The 17067-nt window shown below is 40.5% G+C and overlaps 1 protein-coding gene across 2 annotated transcripts; it reads left to right on the forward strand.

The window, feature by feature from the left end:
• The first annotated feature begins 1891 nt into the window (after positions 1-1891).
• Positions 1892-12325, forward strand: LOC142202954 (nicotinamide riboside kinase 2-like). Of its 2 annotated transcripts, none has more exons than XM_075273347.1 (8): positions 1892-2124; positions 5500-5590; positions 6430-6475; positions 6608-6791; positions 7452-7523; positions 10432-10538; positions 10629-10705; positions 12153-12325. In XM_075273347.1, exons 1-8 carry the CDS (start codon positions 2099-2101, stop codon positions 12156-12158), a joined length of 609 nt encoding a protein of 202 aa, XP_075129448.1. In that variant the 5' UTR covers positions 1892-2098; the 3' UTR covers positions 12159-12325. The 2 variants fall into 2 exon arrangements, with proteins under 2 accessions (XP_075129448.1, XP_075129446.1); XM_075273345.1 differs by having other exon boundaries at positions 1893-2124; positions 10626-10705.
• Positions 12326-17067: the final 4742 nt, after the last annotated feature.

Raw genomic sequence — 17067 nt, forward strand, 5'->3', positions numbered from 1 at the left:
TAAGTAACAGTGATTAAACTGCTTTCCGATTAAAGCGCTTTCTCTTCTTCGTTTCTCCTTTCACATGGCACAGCGAGGGATAGGAAACCGACATCTTGGTCTAGCTGCAGCGCCACAACGGTGCATTTCTGGTCACATGTCAATTAATAACAATGCTTCATATATCGGCTAAAGTCCAACCTTTCATTTTGTTTACTTACTTTCCGGACACCCTGTATATATGTAATGAAGATACAAAAATGTCTGGACCACTGTATAAGCAATGCTACCTCCGATGCCGCCCCTTGCTACCTCTTGTGTCACCCCTTCTACCTCATAGATTGTAAGCCCTTGCGAGCAGGGCCTTATGTCCCATTGTGTGAAGTGACCATTTCTTTGTAATGTATCTTTTTGTGTGTACTTGAACCCTACAAATTGTAAAGTGCTGCCGAATATGTAGAAGCTATGTAAATAAAAAGTATTATTATTATACCAAGGACCCATTGTACCCTTAACCACTTCTGGACTGTCCATTGGGTTTCTACATCCAGATAGTAAGGAAAAAATACACGGCACTGAGCCGTTCCTTGCGTAATACCCTTATATATAGGGAAATGATAGGAAGACAGAACAGGTGTCTGCTCACCTGATTTGGTTGTGTGTGACACAACCACCAATAGACGTGATAACCAAGAAATCAATTTGGTACTGGAAGGCAGCTGCTGATAACCGTCACAGGGACGTCAAAACAAGTGGAGGAAACGGACCTATCCTCCGTAAGGCTGGTCCTTTTCCTACATCCAGATAGTGGCTTCCTTGTTCTGCAAGGACTTACCAGTACGTCCAAGCACTTTTCAGCAGCTGCAGGAAATTGTGCAAAGAGAAGGCAGGGAAGGTCTATTTGATGTCCCTGTCTTCCTGATCGCAGTGTACACAGCGCTCAATGACTGCTGTATACACAGCTATGGGAGCCGCCATGATTTACCAGCCACCCCCCAAAACAATTGTGATCAGATGTCCCCAAAGTTCTATTATGGGGACAAAATGTTAAAAAAAATAAAAAAAATAAAATAAAGTAATTAAAAAAATAAATACATCAATAACACAATCTTATTAAAAGTTCTATTCCCTTTCCCAACGATGCCATACAAAATAAAAATTACCGTAATGGAGAGGAAAGACTATTTTATAAAGTTTTTAGTATTAAATTAAATAAAAAGTTAAAAACAAACAGGTTTCCCCTCTTCTTTTGTTTATTTTTTCCAGAATATATAAAAAAAAAATTACAAACACATGGAAAAATGAAATACAACATAAAAATAAAGCCCTATATGTCACCGAAAAAAGACACAGAAATTAGTTGAATAACCCAAACAATAAAAATTGTATAGCCCTCAAAACAACATACAAAAAGAAACAACTATGTGTCTGGTCCTGAAGCACAAATTGGCCAGGTACTGAAGTGGTTAATCAGTCCACAAAACCCCATAAAACAATGGCAGAATTGCATCTTTCCACCCCACAAATATTTTCTTATGCCTTTCATATACATATTATTGAAAACTGAATGGAACTAATAGGAAAGACAACTTGTCAGACAAGCAGCAAGTGTTGGTGTAAAATGTATCAAGCTGTGGCTCTTTTATGTGCTGGAAAAACCATCTGGCTGCATTTCCCTGCTACGTATTGCACTTTGCAGCACGTTGGCAGTGTAGAACATGAAGGACACTGCCGTACACCCGGTCCCGCCCACGTGTCACCGCCCAGCCAGTAACAGCTGTGCTGGAGAACAGGGCGCCGAGTCCCAGCATCTCCCTGCACTGTATTGACAGGCGATGATGACGTCACGTCGCTCCGCCTCCATCCCAGTAACTGACCAATGGCAGGCGCGGCCGCAGCAGACGTGCCCCCGCATCACTTTCGGCTCGTCCTTTCGTTCCGATCCTTTCTGTGTGACAGTCCGAGCTGTGCGCTGCTCTATTCACCATGGATGCCTTTATAAGTAGTTGACGTTGACTTCGTCTCCTTCTGCTCTTTGCGTTTCTCTGGGGTTACTACTTTCCATCTTACCATCCTTTTAAGTTTTTTCCGTGTGTGGATTTTTGGGAACTAAGACACCATGCAGATCATCGTGGGCATTGGCGGGTGAGTCACTGCGCATGCGCGACTAACACGAGGCTTTCCAACAGCTGCTGCTTCGTAATGGCGTTTTTGCTGGCGAACAGCAGAGCCCAGCATAGCACTGTGTGTAATAACAGGCTCTGGTATAAGTGCCTGTAAACCAGACCGCCATGTGGGATGATGCAATACCTGTTAATAATACTGGTAACAGTGGCTTTCTAGTCTGAATGGCATATTGAGGGCATCAATTTGAGCAAAAAAAAAAAAAAAAAGCGCCTTCATGTTGCGTCACACCTTATTTGTAAATGTTTTTGCTACATGTAACAACACTGGTATCCTGTTATTGAGTAGACTTTCACATTTCCAAAATATAGTATGCTATGCAGATCTTTGTGTAGAAACCCCCTGATGACACCCCAGTCATAATATAGCTGTGATCTTCTTTCTGCCTTCTAATAATAATGAAGGATTTTGTTTCCCCTCCACGTTCCCAATGTTTAATAGCCATGTCTGTCCTGACTAGTGGGTGTGGTGGCCACGATCTGGTCTTCCCTCCATTTCTCCTGGCACAGGAGAGTATTTTTTTCTCTATTAGAACAGTTTCTCATTGTCTTTACTTGATAGTTTCCAGTGATGGATCACACATACAAGGATAAAACTATGTACACAGCCTGTACTATCAAGAGCGGGGGTAGAATGTTGTCTCTGTAACTAGGCTGCAAAACAGTGAGTCATTGCTTGTAGTTACCTGTGAGGAAGTCCAGACAATAGTGTCTCTGCTGCAGACATCCTCAATGTCAAGTTCATTCGCAGATCCTACCTTTCATGGGATCTCTCTGTAGCCATGTTTGTTTTCCTCAGCCCCTATGAATAATGTGTCCTTTACATGGCACAACTTCTAATCCACTGCTTGGAATGAATTAAAAAAATAAATAAAATAAGGCCCTGTTCACATGTTGAATTGAAATGGGAATGACTGAACAAGAATTTAAGGCAGACTTCCATCTTGGATTCCTCTTTAAAAGGTTGCCCTGTTATGGAAACTTCTCTCACATCAATAGGACAGGGTATAAGTGTCTGATCACTGGGAGCCTGATTTTGGAGCCCTAGTGATCAAGGCGATGGGGAACTGAAATTTTCCCCTCCTAAGGCCTCCTTATGGATTGAGCGCTAATGCGCTCTACAGTCCCGTTATGATGAGCCTGTCACTCAAACACATTGTTGCTCCATTTACAAGGGAGCTCTTAGGGGGACTTTCAGTTCCCTGTCCTCCTGATCACTGGATGACCCAGAAATCACCCCCCCCCCCCCCATGTCCTATGGATAGCAGATAAAGGTCCATAATGGGATAACCCCCTTTAATTTTTCAACTTTCCACGATGTGGATTAGCCCATGTAGATGGGCCTAATCGGTGGGAAGTCTCAAGCCACCAAATCCATGGCAAGATCAAGCAGGACTCTTAGTGTCCTCCTGCAAAATCTGTGACAATTTCTGCAGTGTCATCAAGGTTTATTCCCCTGTTTCCGAAAAGTTCTATTGCTGGTACCTGATTGTTTATGTACTCTATTGTGACAGCTCTTTATTAGCTGGTCCCCAGTGCTGGCTGCTGACATGTAATGCCCTACTAACATGTTCATTACTGCAGTAAAAAACTGCCCGCCCTTCAGTAAAATGGCGCTGTATGTATCCAGTCTTACCAGCAGTGCCGAAACCTGCAAAATCTCAAAGAAGCTGCTAATCGTTCACTGCAATGAAATAGTACAGGCGATTATTAGAAACGTTGTAGTATATCATATTAAAGAAATAGGTTTCCATTTCTAGTTATGTTGATGTATTTTTTAAATAGAAGTCTATTGGGAGGTAAGAGGGTGCTGGAAAAGACACACATTTGCAGCTGGCAAGTTCTGCTATGCTGTGAGTGAGAGAGCTCTTTTGACACTGCTATATCTTATTAGGATGAGGCAATAAGAGTGGCATATAATAGTCAAACCAGTTAGCAATTGTTTATCCACACTTCGCTAAAACAGTTGCAAGTGAGGTGGCAGGGTGGCTCAGTGGTTAGCACTTGCAGCGCTTGGAGTCCTGGGTTCGAATCCAACCAAGGACAACATCTGCAAGGTGTTTGTATGTTCCTTCTGTGTTTGCGTGGGTTTTCTCCAACACTGCAAAGACATACTAATGGAGGGGAATAGTTGCAAGTGGCATGTATTTACTAGGTGGTTTACTAGGGACAGGGCCACCGCCAAATGCATAAACCTTTATGCTCAGGGCTGCCCTTGATTTGCACCTAGACACAGGAGAAATGCCTGGCACAGGGAATATCAAGTCCAGCATAAAATATACTGGTCTTGAAGAATTGTGCTTGTCAGTACGTTCAACAAACATGGACTGAAGCTTCTTTCAGTAAAACACTGAGCAACCTGAGTGTTGTGATCATAATAAAACATAAAAATTTGGCCGTATTCCAACCAGCCATTGTGATTTGTGAGCCTGACCACATCATTTTTGTTCCGACATGTCAGGGTTGACACCTCAACAGAAGGAGAGGGGAAAAAACCCGAAAACCAGCACAGTCCTAGTTCATTACTGACATAAGGCAAGCCCCTGCTGTATGGGATTTATTCACACACCCATTCACTTAAATAGGAGTGTTGGGGATAGACAGAGTACAGCGTACAGCTCAAACTCACAGCCTGCAGTGATATGCAGGTGAACTTCAGTAACACTTCAGAGGTAGCCGGGGAAGGCACCCAAGTCATATCATTGTGTGAATGATCTCATAGAAATGGGATTCTTTCTCCATTTATCAAGCTATTTTCCTCTGCCTTCCCATCACTCACTGTTATTGCTGTTGAGTCCATGTATGTACTCAGCCTTCCCTACAGAGGACTATGAAGAAGTGAGAGGAGGACTGAAGCCAGCTATTAGTTATTGATTTCTGTCAGTGGATTTCATGTACTCCCCATAGTCTTCAGCCCGCTCAGATCTGTATGATCTAATGTTTATTGGACAGCTGTATACCATTCTTTGTATACGTCGGCATTCTTCTATGGGCAGCACTGTGTAGTACCCTTGTCTATATACCAACTGTGCGCCACAAATGTGACCTCTATTAAGAATATGCTGTCACATTGCTCCTACCATAACTGGACTTCACGTGGATCTACTGAAATGGGTTTTAGATCACAATAGACCCCTGTGGTGACCCAAATTAAGATCAGTTCAGCAGAGCACTGGGTGGTCAATGGTGTTCTATTAGTATTACAGGGGTTATTTGGGGCTGTGTCATTACATCTAAATAAGTGTTGTTCCTTGGGCCACAACAGACTGTATTATTTTATATCATGTAAATCTACATTGATGTACTGATTCTCATCTAGATATTTCTTCTGTTTTAGTGTTACCAACGGCGGGAAAACCACTCTGACAAATCGACTAATAAAATCTCTGCCCAACTGCTGCGTTGTACATCAAGATGACTTCTTTAAGGTAGATAATGTGAAGCGTCCTCTTATGTGTATGTTCTTTATGTAGATGTAGTAACTTATATAAAATAGAATGATCTCTTCATAAGGAAAGTACAGTTAGTGTATTGTATTTATACTATATATGACTAGTGGATTATATGATTAGATTTTAATACATTAGTGCTGCCCTGTATTTACATTTGTATATATTTTAACAGGGAAAAAGTATTGGGATTGATCTCTTAGGCTGGCTTTGCACATTGGGCATGGTGGGTTTTTTTTTTTTGGTTTTTTTTTCTTTCTTTTTAAGGCCCCTTTTTTAATTAGCTATCGTTGACCAAAAAGAGAAACCAGGGGCCCCTCTAAAAACTTATTTCTCTGAACATATTAAGACCTTTTGGACAGTTTTATGCTTTCAACTTTGTGGGAGCAGTTTGAGGAAGGCCCTTTTCTGTTCTTCTACTGTTTTATGTGCAAAAGGGGAGACCAACTCCATATGAATGCCTATGTAATGTTACAAAAGCTCATGTAGGTGTAATATGCAGGTGTCCCAATACATTTTGCCTATAGCATGTATGTCTAATTGCTGTCATGTACTTGTAACTGCCACTGGCACTCTAGTACGTTGGTGCCTATAATCCAGTGGGAATTGCTTGGGTGGTAATATGTTTTACAAGTACTACTTATTAATAATCCTAATTTTTAGACTTCATAGGACTAGCAAATATCAGATATGAAGAGGTCGGGTGTGAGCATGTTGGGGGGATTGACTAGCACTGTTTGCATGTTGTCAGTCTGCTGTGTGTTACAGTTTTTATAGACAATGCTCTTGTATATTTTTCTTTTTGATCACTGTTTCAGCCTCAGGACCAGATCAAAGTTGAAGATGGATTTAAGCAGTATGATGGTAAGATGGTGCTGCTGCTACACTTCCCTTACATAACTGGTGAAGGTGGATTGCTGCCACTAGTAAATTCATGAAAAGGGATTTCCCTTGGGATAGTCTCACATCCTAACAAGTTGTTTTACTCCTTTCCAGTGCTTAGTGCTTTGGATATTGAAGCCATGATTGAAACCATTACTGCCTGGAAAAAAGATCCTGTAAAGTTTGAGCGATCCCATGGTGTCAACAACAGCCTGGATAGTGAAACCTCTGAAGAGATTGAGGAGCAGGAGACTTGTCATATCCTTATTGTAGAAGGTTTTCTTCTGTACACCTACGAGTAAGTATTTTGATTGCTGTACAGAATCATAAATTGTTAGGTAAAGGAAGTAGATTTCCATGTGCTAAAGGCCCCGAACTACCATGTGTAAAGTCTGCTAGCAGGAGACAGATTGTGATAGGGCTGGGTGATTATGACCTTGCCAAAAATTATTATATTAGGACACTGTCCTTTTTACTTGACCTGTTCCTATTTATATGTTGTGCAATGCCACTGAATTTTGGTGTCGGTTATTCATGTATCAGGAGTCCTGGCTGGATATTGTAGAGATAGTGACATATCCCATAGCCAATGGCAGTGTGACACAGGATGGCATATAGGAAAATAATCAATGTATGCTAGTTAATTGAGCTAACTTTCAATGTTGATTCTATTTTTTATCTTCTGGTAATGATGGGTCGTCCTCCACTTTATATGTGCATGTGGACATGGACGACCCTTTTAATGTTTGCGTCTTCCAGTTGGCAGTTTACAGAATGCCTTACAAGCTGTAGACTAGTAAAATAAATGAGATTTAATTTTAGTAGGTTTTGCAGAACTGGATGTTACCAGTGTTCACAAGTGCATATGTACTAGTTTTATATGATGTATAATTGTATAATACATTTTCCGAATAGAGTCGGTAAAAATGTTAATAATCATTTTTTTATTACCTTTCAGACCACTGATCGAATTATTTACACACCGTTATTTTATTTCCATACCCTACGATGAATGCAAGAGGAGAAGGAGGTAATAAGTTGTTTCTATGTGTTTTTACATGGATCGCTGAGTTATCTTGTCATTTTTGACTTGACCATGGTGTAATGCCTCATTTGGATTTTTACCACTGCCAGAGCTTTTTATGTCCACCCACTAGTAATAAGTTATCAGTCAGGGAGGGTGGCAGGATGCCATCTGTTGTCTTCTATCTATTAATGACTTATTACAGCGGTGTTCATGACATGGGTGATCTAAATGTGGACAGTACTCTGTGATAAGTCTGTTGTCCGTGTATGCCCCTGAAAGTGATATAGTTTTAATGTGTTAAGAATGGTTTCCTTTTAAGATTTTAGCCTTAAAAATCCGTGTTTACTTGCAAATCATTGTGTAGTGATCTGATTTATGCCTTGGCGCTCATGTTTTATTGGTAGCATTTATTAACAGTCCACGATTTGTGAGTCTGGCATTTGCAGAGTTAATAATAGCAGGAAGCGGCACTGTACTATATCACAGTAGACAGCTGCTAGCAGACAGGAGGGTGAGGCCATTTACTGTCAGCATTCTGGCAGTGCAGCCCCAGCTCTGGATACGTGGCTGCTACTAGTGACTGAGCTCAGCATATGCTCATGTACTGCCAACAGGGGCTTATGTGACATACTACAGTAACAGGACTGATCAGGTTAAATCACTTGATATAAAAATAGCCATGTATTAGCCGGAGATGTACCTTATTGATTAAATGTAGAGTTGTTCTAGGAGTGCAGATAGTTGCTGTTTTGTGAGTTTCTGATCCTGTTTCTTTCTATGGATCATATACAAACTATTCTTAGTATTACTTCACTTAATTCCATATAGTAAGAATGTACAAGTATTCTCGCTTTGCATTATCAAGTCTTGCTTAGTCATTCCCTGGATAGCTTAAAATAACCTGACTGGGTGAGCTTTCCTATCTATTGACCTCATGTTCTATACTCCACTGAGTTTCCTTATCATTCAAGAAACCGCCTAAATATTTGTAGTCCACCAGGCACTTTGTCGTATTGGTCGACTGTAGCGTATAATGCGTCACTGCTGTTACTGTCCTCATGCAAAGTTCTTTGAATTCAGATGATAGTCCTGAAGGATACTAGAGATATAGACCCAAGATATCTTACTGGGAATTAAGAGCATTTCGTGTTCTGAACGATTTCTTCTCTGAATTCACGAGTTTTCCTAGAACTACTACTACTATGATGTTTGTATTTGTGTATCATCAGAAATAAGTCACTATACAAGCTTAGAATATTATTTCAGATCCCTTATTTACTTAAATGTCCTAAACTTGCTCCACTTTGACTTACATGCAGTTGACTTTTTGGTGCCCTATTCTACTAGAATTTCAGTTTTACTAACGATTACATTGTTACACCTTGTCCCATCAGAAACAGGTTTTGGTTGAGATTATTTTATTAGTTTAACCGTTTATGCATCTTGCATATTCTCTGAATCAACAGTGCTTGAAATCTCTTGTTGATGACATATACCGTATTTTTCGGACTATAAGACGCACCGGACCATAAGACGCACTAAGGTTTTAGAGGAGGAAAATAGGGAAAAAAAAAATTTTAAGGAAAAAAAATTGGTGAAATATTTAATAACCTAATAATATAATATTTCACCAATGTAAATAGAACTGGGGGTTTTCGGACACAGGGATACCAAATGTGTATGTGTTTCACAGTAATGTTTTTGTTTTATATGTATTGTAGGGCTATGGGGGTGATTTGAACATATCTATCTATCTAATCTATCCTATCTATCTAATCTATCCTATCTATCTATCTCCTGTCTGTCTGTCTGTCTGTCTGTCTGTCTGTCTATCTATCTATCTATTCTATCTAATCTCATCCATGGATGGAAAGAGACACCCTGCAGTGAAGCTATGTAAGAAGAGAAAAAGGGGCGGGCCAGACGGGTGAAGGAGGTGTGGTTTTCTAAGCAAACTTGAAAACACACCTCTTTCACCTGTCTGGCTCGTCCCTCCTTCACTGCCTCTCAGATGTCGCTTCTGCAATGATGCCACACAGGCAGGGAAATAGGGGCGGGCCAGACGGGTGAAGGAGGCGTGGTTTCAAGCTTGCCGAGAAAACCACGCCTCCTCCTCCCGTTTGGCCCGCCCCTCCTTCCCTGTCTGTGTGGTTTCATTGCCGGAGCCAGATCTGAGAGGCAGTGAAGGAGGGACGAGCCAGACGGGTGAAAGAGGCGTGGTTTTCTCGGCAAGCTTGAAACCACGCTTCCTTCACCTGTCTGGCCCGCCCCTACTTCCCTGCCTCTCATATCTCGCTCCTGCAAACACGCGACACAGACAGGGAAGGAGGGGCAGAGCAGGCAGGCACCGTGCTGCTCTTCTTTTCATTCGCACAGACGGGACACAGACGCTGCGCACGCTGCATTCGGACTATAAGACGCACACACATTTTCCTCCCATATTGGGAGGAAAAAAAGTGCGTCTTATAGTCCGAAAAATATGGTAAGTAGTTTTAGCCTATGTCAACTTGGGATATATACACTGCTGATTTCCTGTTGTGTCAAATCTGAAGCTAGAAATCTGCATAGGTAAAAAAAAATGTACCAGGTGTTTTGGGTATTTACACTGAGCATTAGATAGACTTCTACTCTGCGTGTGGAAGAGATTTTGTAAAATCTTTCACTTTGCTTCTACTGTAAACACATCAGATTTTCCACACTTGAACCTAGTTTGGTCCTCTTCCAACCACAACTGCATTTAGAAGGAAACTTATAAAAGTCAACACATTACACTTGGGAGCAAAAGTAGAACCTCCTGGGACATAATGGAAAACCTATGGCTGTGCCTACACATACAGGACATGCTTTTCTTCTCCTATTTTTGTTTTAAATACTGTAACTTCTCCTGATTCATAGTTTGGTTTTGTTACAGCTCCAGAAATTACACCGTTCCAGATCCACCGGGACTTTTTGATGGCCATGTCTGGCCAATGTACGTGAAGCACAAACAAATCATGGAGGAGATGAATGTAGTTGTGGGTAAGTGTTCAGTGTGTTCATTCTGTGTGTGTTTAGGAACCAAGTGAATACAGATTGTGACAAAAGCTTTATCTTCTTTCCTTCCAGAAGAACTAAATGGGACAAGTACAAGGGAAGAATTGTTTAATAGAGTGTATGGAGATGTGCTAAACCTGTTAAACTGCAAGGTAATACCCTGTAATCTGTCTCCAAGCGGAGTAATTGAGTTTGTAGCTTCTGCCTCAGTCTGGTGTCTGCACAACTCAGAACAAGAGAGCTGGTAGTTATACTGTGTATCTGTGTGATGATCACATGGTCAGAATAGATGCAGTAGAAAATTGCAGAACCTTTCATAAAATAAATACTTAAAGTTGTCATGTTATGGACACTTGTTCCCTGCCCGTGTACTTGCATGTCTGGTAATTCATTCACTTCTATCAGGCTGTCAGACTATAATCTCCAGCAATGCCTGCAGCCAGATAGAAGTGAATGAGTACCAGACATGCACATACACTGGTGCTCTATTCACAAGAAGGACTTGGGGGACTTTGTCTTCCATCCTTCTGATCAATGGGGGACCTGGTTATTGGGCCCCCAGCGCTCACACTACTTATACCATGTCCTGTGGATAGAGGATAAATGTCTTAACAAGACCAAACCTTTAATTTGTTGAAACCGGAATACTTTCATGGATGTCTATTTCAAGACTTTGGTTAGTGTTTGCAGCATTTTTTTTTGTTTCCACACCTATCTTATATCCATCTATGTTTCAATTGAGCTCAAAGTAAGACTACTAAAAAAAAAATAAAAATGTGACTAATGTAATTTAAAATTTAAATGAATTAGCAGCAGAGATCAATATTTGATGTGACCGCCCTTTTATCCATCAGAATTTTATCAATTCTTCTAGGTACACTTGTACACAGTTTATATAGGAACTCGACAGAGAGGTTGTTCCAGACATCTTGGAGAACTAAGCACAGAACCTCTGTGGATGTAGGCTTTGTACACATCCTTCTGTCTCTTCATGTGATACCAGATATAGTTGACCTGAGATGAGGGTTCTGTGGGGCTATATTATCACTTCTAGAACTCCTCCAAAAAGTGGTCACACCGAATATTGAGTTTAGAATTTGCTGCTGTTCAAAAATTTACAAAAATAATCTATTAAGGGTAAGTTCACACATTTTCCGGCTGTGGCATTCGGTCATGGCTAATTGGCAGGCGGTCTCCAGCTTCAGAAACTGTATCAACAGCAAGATTGAGCAGGAAGATTTTTTTTATTTTTTTTTCAGTGTCCTGCTACAATCTCTGATGCAGTGGCTGAATGTGCCCCTCCCCTCTCCCATCTGCAGTAAATTCCTCTGTGTGAATTTGCGTTAACACTTCAATTTTTTGAGAGCATTCTTACTCTGCGGCATTTTTTCACGTCTGCCGAAGAGTTATGAACAGTACGGTGTGTCTATCCATGTATAAGATGTATGTGTATAACTTAGAAATGAACACCATGCATAAGGGAATACATACAACCTTAAAGTTTTATTAGCCAGTATGAGCTTTCTCTTATAAAACTTATTTCAATGCATTTGTTTCTAAATATTCTAACTATTATATTGTTCTTTTTTCTTTTTCTAGAACTAAGTGGTAAAGCACGAGTGGCCTTAACACCTGGAGATGCCTTTTGGACTATAATTTATTCACCTATGTTACACTCGTATTTTGAGTTTTTTATTTAAGTTTTTATCAATAATTTTATAAATTTGAACTCAAACAAAGCACTCCACTCCAATAAACTATTTCTTCCAATACCGCATTGCGTCATAACTTCTCAAATATGCATGAAAGACAAGTTATGGGGTCTCAGTGCTTCACCATGAAGCTTTATTTTCTAGGAAGTTTACATATAAAGATAAGATAAAGATAAGTGCAAAGTTGCTATTTAAATTATTTTGGGCTTTTACGAAAGGGGTTGGTTTAATATTTTGATATTTACAAGCTCTCATTAGGATAGGTCCCCAATATTAGGTCAGCCAGGCGTTTGACCCTCCACCTATCTTATAATGTCCTATCCTAAGCATAGGTATTATTGAGTAATAAAATGAACAACCTCTTTGTTATCTTACCACAATAAGATTATCATAAAGTAACAGGAATAAGGTGCCTTAGTTATTTTTCTTTTACATAGGGCAAGAATTTTATGGGGGGATTCCACTGGCAGAACCCCTCTTAATAAATTTGCTGCATGACTGTGCACTGTACACCACAGTGTGAAATATACACATATTATTACTTTGCAATGATTGCTGTAGCATGTCTACTTTTCGAGAAGAGAAGCATAAGGGCAAAGTCAGAAAATGCATGCAGCTAATTTTTTTTGTTTTTTTCTACCATGAGGGACTGGCACAAACTGCTTGGTAAATTCATCCCTATGTTTGTAAGTGCATTTCACTACTCAGTGACTAACAGCTTTATTCATGTTTATAGACAGCTGTCAATTAGTAGTAGAACCACCCACATGACTACTAAGCTCAGAAAAAGCAGGGATTTGTATGGATAAATGACAAGTCTTGTTGAAAATTTTCCCTCAAAACTATATCAATATGCTTAGTTCCTCCTGCTGTAGTACATGCTCTTTCAAGCAGCATGTCCAATGTGACAGTTTCACTGTAACCTATACTCTGTAGCTACAGTATATACACTTTTGCTGGATTTTTACAGTGCCAGCAAAGATCTATATTCTCATACACACATTGTCCAAAAAGAAAATCTTATGGGAAACAAAGTGGTGTGTAGAATGTAATTTTTACCTGCAGAAATAGTGTATTTTCACCAATGACAATGAATTCAACAAGAAAGGGGTTTTATGTAAAGTACAAATATCCACTTTTCTTGTTTATATCATTGGGAGATAATGTAGTATGGGACGTCATAAAGCAGTCCCAGAGAGTCAAACCAACAGCACAAAGGTGGATTGGCTTAAACCTCAGATGACTAGGAGGGAAGCTTGTTCTGGACCAACAGGGTCTGGCAAGGATAGAGAAGCCAGCCCAGAAAATGGCAATGTTGGCTATCCCCAGTAGCAACCCCTATTGCCCCAACTCGGACCTGCAAATGTCCTAAGGGTCCTGGCTTAATATCTTAGGAGATGAATGCCCCACAAGTAGCCAAATCCTTTCATAGACCCTGAAGGGAGAAACAACCCAGATACTGCTCAAGAAAAGGGAAGGAGGAAGCAAAAGGGGACCAGTTTTAAACATGCTGCAGAAAATAACATGTTAAGTAAATCCTGAAGAAAACTCAAAAATAATCTTACAAGATGAATAAAGTGGATGTCTACTTCCATCAAGCTGCTATGGTTCCATGTTATCCTACTTGGGAGGGGCTGGAGAGTCCCCTAGCCCTGAAAAGTAGCAGAGAGAGAGCTCTATCTAATAGCTAGACAACCTAATCGCACAGTGGAGAGTGATGATTGCAGAGGGAACCCAAGGAGGTTTATAGTTAGGAAGGCCTTTTGGATTAAATCGGGTTGCAAGCTCCACAGAGGGAGACCTTTAGTGGGAGTAAGGCCAAGAGCAGGCCCATAAAGTAGTCAAGATGCCAAATAGGGCACCCTAGGGGGGAGGCATGTGCAGTGTATTTACCGGGGCAATGAGAAACTACAACCACTGACCCAACAATGCAGAGAGGCCTAGAAGCAAAAAAACAAAAAAAAACTGTGCAAGAACATTGAGTCCATGGGAGGTTTAAAGGAGAGGAGATAGTGGGCACGGGTCTACTGCCACAAAAAGTGTTTACAAAGAGAGTGTGCCAGTAAGTTTGTTTAAGCCCCACTAACACTGTACCATCAATTAGGAATGTTATGGTTAGGGTTCCTAACCATTTTACAAGATTTGTCCGGAGTGAATCGGAAAAGATTCTGAATTGCTCCACTGCCAGAAAAATGAGACCTACCCAGAAAATAAGCCATAGCCCTTTTTCTTTTGAGAAAATAATCATTTAAGACCCCAACTTATTTTTTGAGAAACACGGTATAAAGGTAGATTATTATATGGAAGGGGGAAACTGTTAAATATAAGGTAGGCTATTATAAAGGGGAAACTATTATATATAATGGGGTTATTATAAAAGGAAATTATATGTACAGGGAGCTATTTATAAGGGAGGAACTATTTATAAGAGGCCTGTAACAAGGAGGAAACTATTATATATAAGGTATTTATTGTAAGGGGAGGCTCTATTATTTATACGAGGGGAACTTTATAAGGAAGGTATAATTGTCAAGTGGGCTATTATAAGGGCGACTATCATTTATGACAGCTATTAATAAAGGGGAACTATTTATAATGGGGCAGAATTATTTTTAAGGGGTAATTGCTAGTGATAAGTGGGAGCTATTACACATGAGGGGGAATATTACTGATACAGGGCACTAGCCAAAAGACAAGGACCCTAGGATCACAAATGCTATAATGTTAGGAGTCGACTTTTGGGATTTGGATTTGAGGGCATACTGCATTTTTTCAAACTTAAAGCATAATCCGCCTACTTCACACATCTGGGATTTGCGGTGCCTTCAACTGACTGCAATGGATGAAATCTGTGGCAAAATCTGGATGTAACAGATGTCTATATGCACATATATCTACAGTGGGGCAAAAAAGTATTTAGTCAGTCACCAATAGTGCAAGTTCCACCACTTAAAAAGATGAGAGGCGTCTGTAATTTACATCATACATAGACCTCAACTATGAGAGACAAGATGAGAAAACAAATCCAGAAAATCACATTGTCTGATTTTGTAAGAATTTATTTGCAAATTATGGTGGAAAATAAGTATTTGGTCAGTAACAAAATTTCATCTCAATAATTTGTTCTATAGCCTTTGTTGGCAATGACAGAGGTCAAACGTTTTCTGTAAGTCTTCACAAGGTTGGCACACACTGTTGTTGGTATGTTGGCCCATTCCTCCATGCAGATCTCCTCTAGAGCAGTGATGTTTTGGGGCTGTCGCTTGGCAACACGGACTTTCAACTCCCTCCAAAGGTTTTCTATAGGGTTGAGATCTGGAGACTGGCTAGGCCACTCCAGGACCTTGAAATGCTTCTTACAAAGCCACTCCTTCGTTGCCCTGGCGGTGTGCTTTGGAGCATTGTCATGTTGAAAGACCCAGCCACGTTTCATCTTCAATGCCCTTGCTGATGGAAGGAGGTTTGCACTCAAAATCTCACGATACATGGCCCCATTCATTCTTTCATGTACCCGGATCAGTCGTCCTGGCCCCTTTGCAGAGAAACAGCCCCAAAGCATGATGTTTCCACCCCCATGCTTTACAGTAGGTGTGGTGTTTGATGGATGCAACTCAGTATTCTTTTTCCTCCAAACACGAAAAGTTGTGTTTCTACCAAACAGTTCCAGTTTGGTTTCATCAGACCATAGGACATTCTCCCAATACTCTTCTGGATCATCCAAATGCTCTCTAGCAAACTTCAGACGTGCCCGGACATGTACTGGCTTAAGCAGTGGGACACGTCTGGCACTGCAGGATCTGAGTCCCTGGCGGCGTAGTGTGTTACTGATGGTAGGCTTTGTTACATTGGTCCCAGCTCTCTGCAGTTCATTCACTAGGTCCCCCCGCGTGGTTCTTGGATTTTTGCTCACCGTTCTTGTGATCATTTTGACCCCACGGGGTGAGATTTTGCGTGGAGCCGCAGATCGAGGGAGATTATCAGTGGTCTTGTATGTCTTCCATTTTCTAATTATTGCTCCCACAGTTGATTTCTTCAATCCAAGCTGGTTGTCTATTGCAGATTCAGTCTTCCCAGCCTGGTGCAGGGCTACAATTTTGTTTCTGGTGTCCTTTGACAGCTCTTTGGTCTTCACCATAGTGGAGTTTGGAGTCTGACTGTTTGAGGGTGTGCACAGATGTCTTTTTATACTGATAAGTTTAAACAGGAGCCATTACTACAGGTAATGAGTGGAGGAAAGAGGAGACTCTTAAAGAAGAAGTTACAGGTCTGTGAGAGCCAGAAATCTTGATTGTTTGTAGGTGACCAAATACTTATTTTCCACCATAATTTGCAAATAAATTCTTACAAAATCAGACAATGTGATTTTCTGGATTTGTTTTCTCATTTTGTCTCTCATAGTTGAGGTCTACCTATAATGTAAATTACAGATGCCTCATCTTTTTAAGTGGTGGAACTTGCACTATTGGTGACTGACTAAATACTTTTTTGCCCCACTGTATCTAGCTGTGAAAAATTTGTGGGAACTTGATCATATGTTCTTGCTGCATAAACAAAATGTGCAAACACTGGATACACTACTGTTTTTTTTTTTCTTTTTCTTTAAATCAAAAGTTAGGAAAACAAAAGCATTCTGCCATATCCCTACAAATGTATATTAGATGTCCCTGCACTTAAATGGGAACCATGTTACAAATGCACAGTAAGCAGAATTGCCATGTCTGTGTATGCAAGTCCTTTAAGGAAATGTCACCAATTTTTTTTTAAAATTTATTAAAGCCAAGCAGTAATCTAAACCTAATCTG

The sequence above is a fragment of the Leptodactylus fuscus genome, chromosome 5 (genome assembly GCF_031893055.1).
Source record: "Leptodactylus fuscus isolate aLepFus1 chromosome 5, aLepFus1.hap2, whole genome shotgun sequence".
Classification (NCBI taxonomy): Eukaryota; Metazoa; Chordata; class Amphibia; order Anura; family Leptodactylidae; genus Leptodactylus; species Leptodactylus fuscus.